This window comes from Tachysurus fulvidraco, chromosome 14 (assembly GCF_022655615.1).
Source record: "Tachysurus fulvidraco isolate hzauxx_2018 chromosome 14, HZAU_PFXX_2.0, whole genome shotgun sequence".
Taxonomy (NCBI): Eukaryota; Metazoa; Chordata; class Actinopteri; order Siluriformes; family Bagridae; genus Tachysurus; species Tachysurus fulvidraco.
In genome coordinates, this window is record NC_062531.1 from 1,112,851 (window position 1) to 1,122,850 (window position 10,000).

At 44.0% G+C, this 10,000-nt stretch overlaps 1 protein-coding gene across 8 annotated transcripts in view; it reads right to left on the reverse strand.

Moving 5' to 3' along the window:
* The window catches only part of LOC113648205 (voltage-dependent R-type calcium channel subunit alpha-1E), a 62,802-nt gene that overhangs the window by 17,502 nt on the left and 35,300 nt on the right, over positions 1 to 10,000 (reverse strand). For 6 of the 8 annotated variants that reach the window (XR_007137666.1, XM_047799748.1, XM_047799749.1 and 3 more), the window contains exons 22-29: position 10,000; positions 4,988 to 4,999; positions 4,319 to 4,415; positions 3,714 to 3,874; positions 3,424 to 3,561; positions 1,881 to 2,082; positions 1,504 to 1,668; positions 1,131 to 1,241 (exon numbers count right to left, since the gene is read on the reverse strand). The exon at position 10,000 is cut by the window's right edge and continues 106 nt beyond it. Coding sequence is in view for 7 of the 8 variants with exons in the window: in XM_047799748.1 (XP_047655704.1) it covers positions 1,131 to 1,241; positions 1,504 to 1,668; positions 1,881 to 2,082; positions 3,424 to 3,561; positions 3,714 to 3,874; positions 4,319 to 4,415; positions 4,988 to 4,999; position 10,000 (887 nt within the window). In the remaining variant the exon portion in view is untranslated. The remainder of the gene's footprint in view (positions 1 to 1,130; positions 1,242 to 1,503; positions 1,669 to 1,880; positions 2,083 to 3,423; positions 3,562 to 3,713; positions 3,875 to 4,318; positions 4,416 to 4,987; positions 5,000 to 9,999) is intronic. The other 2 variants (XM_047799745.1, XM_047799744.1) reach the window with 1 other exon arrangement.

Below are 10,000 nucleotides of genomic sequence, written 5' to 3' on the forward strand. Positions count from 1 at the left end.
GAGTCAGAGCCACATGTCTTGGCTTTCACCAAAAAAAAAATTCAAGTCAAAAGACCCAAAACTGGATTTTATATGAATATTGTTCTACGGCCCTGGTCGTCGGGTGCAGCGTTTTTGTGTACTTGTTTACTATATAACTTTGAAATAAAAGGCTGCAGGCTCAGTCTGACAAGCCATAAATAAGCCTAGACTCTCTCTCTATCACTCTGGTGTGAAAACAGGCCTGTAACTTGTCACCCTGAGCTGTGAGAGGGACAAAAGGTCAGGGATTACGCAAGAATTCTTCTGCGCATCCAGTTCACGCAGACACAGGCAAAGAACATACGGCATGTCATATACCGTTGGAATCGTCTGCTTATTGGCTAAACGGCTGTATAGGTCCCCGCCCATTTCATTGCTATTGGAAGGAGTAATTGTCAGTCAAAGGCGGGTTCCCAAAAATGAGGTCATGCCACCATTGGCTTCCCAGCCGTCTATCTCTGCCATACAAGCACCGATTGGCTCAAATGAGGGCTTATTTGATTCGTTAGGACCTGGGCTATAAATATGACGTAGACTTTGAATTTTTTAATATCCCAATTAGGAGTTAGAGCGGCAAAACGAGATGATGGCGCACTTCTGTTTCCAGTTTTCAGAACACTAACGGAATATTTGCGGCGCGACCAGAGCATTTTGGATTAAAAGGCTTACAGATTTCAATTCCTTGGACCTGTGTGGATTTTTGTGGATTATTTGTGTTGGAATATATTACCCCAGTGAAGAAAGAGACGCGTCTAAAGGTAAGGGGAAAACCGGTCTAGCGCCACCTAGGTCAGTTTTGTCCAAAATTTTTTCTAATTGTATGAAGGCTGTGAATCATATTGTGCTTTGTGTGTGGGCTTAAAAATTATTGAGAGTATAAACTTTACTAAGTAAATAGGTTTTTTCGTGTTTTTGGAGGATTTGATGCTTTAAAGTTGAATTGAAGCTTGTTTCTGGGTCATCCCCTAGTGGTCACTTCTACTTCCGTGCCGTGCATGGCACAGCGACCCGTAAGAGGTTTATTACTCACAATATGTGTGTGTGCGTGTGTGTGCGTGTGTGTGTGTGTGTGTGTGTGTGTGTGTGTGTGTGTGTGTGTGTGTACTCACCATAAAACCAAAGGCCAAGATTTTGAGAACACACTCAATAGAGAAGAGCAAGGTGAAGGCAGTGTTGAGGTGTTTCAGCACAGCGTCGTATACAGGAGGAGCTGAATAATACTGAGAGAGAGAGAGAGAGAGAGAGAGAGAGAGAGAGAGAGAGAGAGAGAGAGAAGTGAAAGAGAAAAAGTTTTAGAAGAAAAACATGTGTGTGAGTATATGTGTGTATGTGTATGTCTGTAGGGATATACGTGTGTGTGTGTGTGTGTGTGGGTATGTGTGTGTGTGTGTATGTGTGGGTATGAGTATATAAGTGTGTGTGTATGTGTGGGTATGAGTATATAAGTGTGTGTGTGTGAGTGTACGAGTGTGTGTACAGTACCTTCATCATGAGGACGATGGTGTTGAGTGTGATCATGGTCAGCACCGTGTACTCAAACGAAGGCGACACCACAAAGTGCCACAGTCGATATTGGATTGTGTGACGGTTCTGAGGCATGTAGCGTGTTAGCGGCTTAGCGCTGATTGCAAAGTCAATACATGCCCTCTGACACACACACACACACACACACAGCAGACAAACCATAATGAAAAAAATGTCATGAGAATATTAAGAATGAGATGAAGACAAAAAAAATAAATAAATTAGTGTGATTAGAGATTAGAGAGAGAGAGAGAGAGAGAGAGAGAGAGAGAGAAGGTGTATTCGTGTGTGTGTGTGTGTGTGTGTGTGTGTGTGTGTGTGTGTGTGTGTTTCACCTCGTTCTTCTCCAGGCTGCACTCCTCCATCATCTTGTCTCCTTGCTCCTGGAAGGTGATGATGATGAGAGCAACAAAGATGTTGACGAAGAAGAACGGGAAAACCACAAAATAAATGACGTAGAAGATCGACATTTCCATCCGATTCCCTCGACTTGGACCCTGATCTTCATCCGTCACGTCCACCGAGTGCTGGAGAACTCTGTGTGGCACACACACACACACACACACACACACACACACACACACACACACACACACACACACACACAGTTTTTTTATTTTCTAAAGAACATCAGATGAAATTCAATCCTGCAAAAAAAAGAAAATATTTACAAATATAATTACAAATAAATAATTATGATGTTATTGTGGCAGGTGGAGGTCGGTAAGTGATTATTAGGCATTAGGTTATTCATTGGTTGGTGCTGATAGAGGAGGTTGGATTATGTCTATATAAACAACATGCATGTGTGACCTAAACAAGCGTCACTTCCCGGGATCCCATTTCGCTTCCGGTTTATGGATTGAGGGCTGTTGGGATTTTGGTACTGAAACAACTATCGCTATGCATCTCTTTTAAAACATGGATTATACATGTGGGTTTTCTGCAGCTCCTTGTGTTGTCTTTTCTGGACCATTTGTGTGATTGTGGTTTTACAAGTGAATGCATTTTAGATTTCCTTTGTCATTACATTCAATAAACAGTGTTCCATTTTTATACCAGTACCTCTGTCTCCATTGTCAATTTGCCACAAAGTGGGGAACTTGTGCACAGTATTTTCAATTAATTCCTTGGGTGAGATTCCCAGGGTGGCGTCGTCGGGCATTGTTAACCCTTTAGGGTTCTTAAATCATTTAAATTCATTTAATTCATACCCCCCCCTATTAGTGTAAACACAATATTTACTTTATTAACAGTTACATTAAAGGTAAATAAATAGTGACACAAAAAAATCATTTGTCAATATAAATAAATAAATAAAAAATATATATATATACAGAGTAGCGTTGTCAAAGTCCCACAAGGTAAGGAAAGCTGCAGTTATAACACACGCACACACACACACTAGCACACACAGACACACACACACGCACACACAGACACAAACAAGCACACAGACACACACAGAGACACACACAAACACAAACACACAAATACACACACAAACACACACACGAGGCAAACACACTCACAAACACACACACACAGACACACACAAGCACATGCAGACACACACACAAGCACACACACACACAGACACACACACAAACACACATACATAAACAAGCAAACACACACACAGACACACACACAGACACAAACACACACACAAACACACACACAGACACAAACAGACACACACACAAATACACACACAGACACAAACACACACACAAACACAAGCACGCACACACACACAGAAGCAGACACACACAAATACACACACAGACACAAACACACACACAAACACACACAAACACAAGCACGCACACACACACAGAAGCACACACACACACACAGACACTCTTTCTCTCTTACTGAGGCCAGCCTTCTCCTGTAGAGACGGTGAACAGTGTGAGTAACGCCCAGATGACATTATCATAGTGAAACTCGTGTCTCCTCCACTCACGCCTCTTCACCTCCTTCTTATCTTTGTTGTAGTCAATGTAGTAACCCCTGATACACACACACACACACACACACACACACACACACAAGATATTAACATTCTGACATCACAGTTCGAATTAAAAAGTTAAAGTTGATTCATTTATCAAAGACATTAATTTGTGTGTGTGTGAGGGTCGAGTGTGTGTAGTTACACGTACTGACAGTCTTTCTCTGTGTCCTTGGAGCCGTCAGTGCAGTAGAAGAACTTCCCCTTGAAGAGCTGCACAGCGATGACGGCGAAGATGAACATGAAGAGCTTATAGACGATGAGGATGTTAAAGACGTTCTTCAGAGACGTGACCACACAATCAAACACCGCCTGGAAACACACACACACAGAGACACACACACACAGAGACACACCAGAAAGAAACACACACAGAGACACCCCAGAAAGAAACACACACACACACAGAGACACACACACACACACATATAGAGAGAGACACACACACACACACACACACACACGAGAGACACACACACACACACAGACACCCCAGAAAGAAACACACACACACACACACACATAGAGAGAGACACACACACACACACGAGAGAGACACACACACACACACACACACAGAGACACACACACAGAGACACCCCAGAAAGAAACAAACACACACACACACAGAGAGACACATAGACAGAAGCATTTTTATTTTTATGCATGTGATGTCAACAGTCCAACTCTTCTCTGTGTTGACTCCGCCCACTCGCCCCCTACAGTTCCCCACAGGCCCCGCCCCCTTTTGCTCACCTTTAGTTTAGGAAGTCGCTTAATGGTCTTCAGAGGCCGGAGAACTCGCAGCACTCGCAGAGACTTGATGGTTTTAATGTCTCTCCCTTTAGTATTCCTACAGAAAACAACACACACATGCACACACACACACACACACACACAGACACACACACAGACACACACACACACACAATTAAATATATTATATCATATTACACATTTAGTATTCATGAAATTCCATCTTACACACACATGCACACACACACACACACACACACACACATACTATTACACATCGGATTTATGAATCTCAATAAGAAAACTGTGGAACATACACACAAAAACACACAAACACACGCATACACACACAAACACACGCATACACACACAAACACATGCATACACACACACAAACACATGCATACACACAAACACACACAAACACACGCATACACACACAAACACACGCATACACACACAAAAACACACAAACACACGCATACACACACAAACACACGCATACACACACAAACACACGCATACACACACACAAACACATGCATACACACAAACACACACAAACACACGCATACACACACACAAACACATGCATACACACAAACACACGCATACACACACACAAACACACGCATACACGCACAAAAAATGTAGGAACTGTGTTTTTACCCCAGTAAATTCCTGGCAGAAGAAAGGGGGGGTGCCACAATCCCAGAGGAACCAATCAACAAACACACAAATAAACATAAACAACCATAAACAGACCAGAGCTCTGAGTGTGTGCAGTGTGTGAGTGTGTGGGCTGAACACACACACAGTGTACACATAAACAACACATTACACACACGTGTAACATTCCGATGTTCTCTGCCTCATTCAGAGTCACACAGTTATTATCACACCTAGTGGTCAAAATAAGGTACTGCACCCTGTGCTAATGAATAATAAAATACAAGCTCTAGATGCCCACTGGGGTACGAGTCACACTGCCCCATGCTCAGAGGAGGAGCAGAGAACAATACAGGGCAGTTAATTACAGGTTGCCAGATTGACAGAGTTTAACAACATCACACAGAAGAGATCTAATTTTGTAGGAAATAACTAGAAGAAAAGCGAACAGACTTCCTCCCAGTGTGAGTGCAGGCTGTGTGTGTATGATGGACAGAACTGTGTGTGTATGATGGACAGAACTGTGTGTGTATGATGGACAGAACTGTGTGTGTATGATGGACAGAACTGTGTGTGTATGATGTACAGAACTGTGTGTGTATGATGTACAGAACTGTGTGTGTATGATGAACAGAACTGTGTGTGTATGATGGACAGAACTGTGTGTGTATGATGTACAGAACTGTGTGTGTATGATGAACAGAACTGTGTGTGTATGATGAACAGAACTGTGTGTGTATGATGGACAGAACTGTGTGTGTATGATGGACAGAACTGTGTGTGTATGATGGACAGAACTGTGTGTGTATGATGTACAGAACTGTGTGTGTATGATGGACAGAACTGTGTGTGTATGATGGACAGAACTGTGTGTGTATGATGGACAGAACTATTACTATTGTAGATATAATGTACAGATTAGAGGAAGAGGAAAGGGGGATGAAGGAGTGGATGATGTCTGGATATCAGAAATGTGTGCACACACTGATCACAGTCACACTGATCACAGTCACACTGATCACAGTCACACTGATCACAGTCACACTGATCACAGTAACACTGATCACACACTGATCACAGTCACACTGCACCACACTGATCACAGTAACACTGATCACAGTCACACTGCACCACACTGATCACAGTCACACTGATCACAGTCACACTGATCACAGTCACACTGATCACAGTCACACTGCACCACACTGATCACAGTCACACTGATCACAGTAACACTGATCACAGTCACACTTATCACAGTCACACTGATCACAGTAACACTGATCACAGTCACACTGATCACAGTCACACTTATCACAGTCACACTGATCACAGTAACACTGATCACAGTCACACTGATCACAGTCACACTGATCACAGTCACACTGATCACAGTCACACTGATCACAGTAACACTGATCACAGTCACACTTATCACAGTCACACTGATCACAGTAACACTGATCACAGTCACACTGATCACAGTAACACTGATCACAGTCACACTGATCACAGTCACACTGATCACAGTAACACTGATCACAGTCACACTGATCACAGTCACACTGATCACAGTAACACTGCACCACACTGATAACAGTAACACTGATCACACACTGATCACAGTCACACTGCACCACACTGATCACAGTCACACTGATCACAGTCACACTGCACCACACTGATCACAGTCACACTGCACCACACTGATCACAGTCACACTGATCACAGTCACACTGATCACAGTAACACTGATCACAGTAACACTGCACCACACTGATAACAGTAACACTGATCACAGTCACACTGATCACAGTCACACTGCACCACACTGATCACAGTCACACTGCACCACACTGATCACAGTCACACTGATCACAGTCACACTGCACCACACTGATCACAGTAACACTGCACCACACTGATCACAGTAACACTGCACCACACTGATCACAGTCACACTGATCACAGTCACACTGCACCACACTGATCACAGTAACACTGCACCACACTGATCACAGTAACACTGATCACAGTAACACTGCACCACACTGATCACAGTAACACTGCACCACACTGATCACAGTCACACTGATCACAGTCACACTGATCACAGTAACACTGCACCACACTGATCACAGTAACACTGCACCACACTGATCACAGTAACACTGATCACAGTCACACTGCACCACACTGATCACAGTAACACTGCACCACACTGATCACAGTAACACTGCACCACACTGATCACAGTAACACTGATCACACACTGATCACAGTAACACTGATCACAGTCACACTGATAACAGTAACACTGATCACACACTGATCACAGTCACACTGCACCACACTGATCACAGTCACACTGATCACAGTCACACTGCACCACACTGATCACAGTAACACTGCACCACACTGATCACAGTAACACTGATCACAGTAACACTGCACCACACTGATCACAGTAACACTGCACCACACTGATCACAGTAACACTGATCACACACTGATCACAGTAACACTGATCACAGTCACACTGATCACACACTGATCACAGTAACACTGCACCACACTGATCACAGTAACACTGATCACAGTCACACTGATCACAGTAACACTGATCACACACTGATCACAGTCACACTGATCACAGTCACACTGCACCACACTGATCACAGTAACACTGATCACAGTAACACTGCACCACACTGATCACAGTAACACTGATCACACACTGATCACAGTAACACTGATCACACACTGATCACAGTCACACTGATCACAGTAACACTGCACCACACTGATCACAGTAACACTGATCACACACTGATCACAGTCACACTGCACCACACTGATCACAGTAACACTGCACCACACTGATCACAGTAACACTGATCACACACTGATCACAGTAACACTGATCACAGTAACACTGCACCACACTGATCACAGTAACACTGATCACAGTAACACTGCACCACACTGATCACAGTAACACTGCACCACACTGATCACAGTAACACTGCACCACACTGATCACAGTAACACTGCACCACACTGATCACAGTAACACTGCACCACACTGATCACAGTAACACTGCACCACACTGATCACAGTAACACTGATCACAGTCACACTGATCACAGTAACACTGATCACACACTGATCACAGTCACACTGCACCACACTGATCACAGTCACACTGATCACAGTCACACTGCACCACACTGATCACAGTAACACTGATCACAGTCACACTGCACCACACTGATCACAGTAACACTGCACCACACTGATCACAGTAACACTGCACCACACTGATCACAGTAACACTGCACCACACTGATCACAGTAACACTGCACCACACTGATCACAGTAACACTGCACCACACTGATCACAGTAACACTGATCACAGTCACACTGATCACAGTAACACTGATCACAGTAACACTGATCACAGTAACACTGATCACAGTCACACTGATCACAGTCACACTGATCACAGTCACACTGATCACAGTCACACTGATCACACACTGATCACAGTCACACTGATCACAGTCACACTGATCACAGTCACACTGATCACACACTGATCACAGTAACACTGATCACAGTCACACTGATCACAGTAACACTGCACCACACTGATCACAGTCACACTGATCACAGTCACACTGATCACAGTAACACTGCACCACACTGATCACAGTCACACTGATCACACACTGATCACAGTAACACTGATCACAGTCACACTGATCACAGTAACACTGCACCACACTGATCACAGTAACACTGATCACAGTCACACTGATCACAGTAACACTGCACCACACTGATCACAGTCACACTGATCACAGTAACACTGATCACACACTGATCACAGTCACACTGCACCACACTGATCACAGTCACACTGATCACAGTCACACTGCACCACACTGATCACAGTAACACTGATCACAGTAACACTGATCACAGTCACACTGATCACAGTAACACTGCACCACACTGATCACAGTAACACTGCACCACACTGATCACAGTAACACTGCACCACACTGATCACAGTAACACTGCACCACACTGATCACAGTAACACTGCACCACACTGATCACAGTAACACTGCACCACACTGATCACAGTAACACTGCACCACACTGATCACAGTAACACTGATCACAGTAACACTGATCACAGTAACACTGATCACAGTCACACTGATCACAGTAACACTGATCACAGTAACACTGATCACAGTCACACTGATCACAGTCACACTGATCACAGTCACACTGATCACAGTCACACTGATCACAGTCACACTGATCACACACTGATCACAGTCACACTGATCACAGTCACACTGATCACAGTCACACTGATCACACACTGATCACAGTAACACTGATCACAGTCACACTGATCACAGTAACACTGATCACAGTCACACTGATCACAGTAACACTGCACCACACTGATCACAGTCACACTGATCACAGTCACACTGATCACAGTCACACTGATCACAGTCACACTGATCACAGTCACACTGATCACAGTAACACTGATCACAGTCACACTGATCACAGTCACACTGATCACAGTCACACTGATCACAGTAACACTGATCACAGTCACACTGATCACAGTCACACTGATCACAGTCACACTGATCTTATCTCCCAGATAAAGGCTGGGGTTATTTTCAGGATACACTCAGGTCTGTGGTGATTAATGACAGTGAACCCTTGAGTAGTTTGACTGAACACTGCTGACTGGATGCTGTTTGTTACAGAGTTACTATAGAGATGTACTGAACACATCACATGTGTGAGCCTCTCAACTTATTACGCCTGGGGCTACGTTGTCATTAACGTTGTCCTGCAACATCAAAATCTATGCTCACAAGCTGCTGCTGCTGCTGGTGGTGGTGTGTGTGTGTGTGTGTGTGTGTGTGTGTGTGTGTGTGTGTGTGTGTGTGACAGCACCACACACTCACG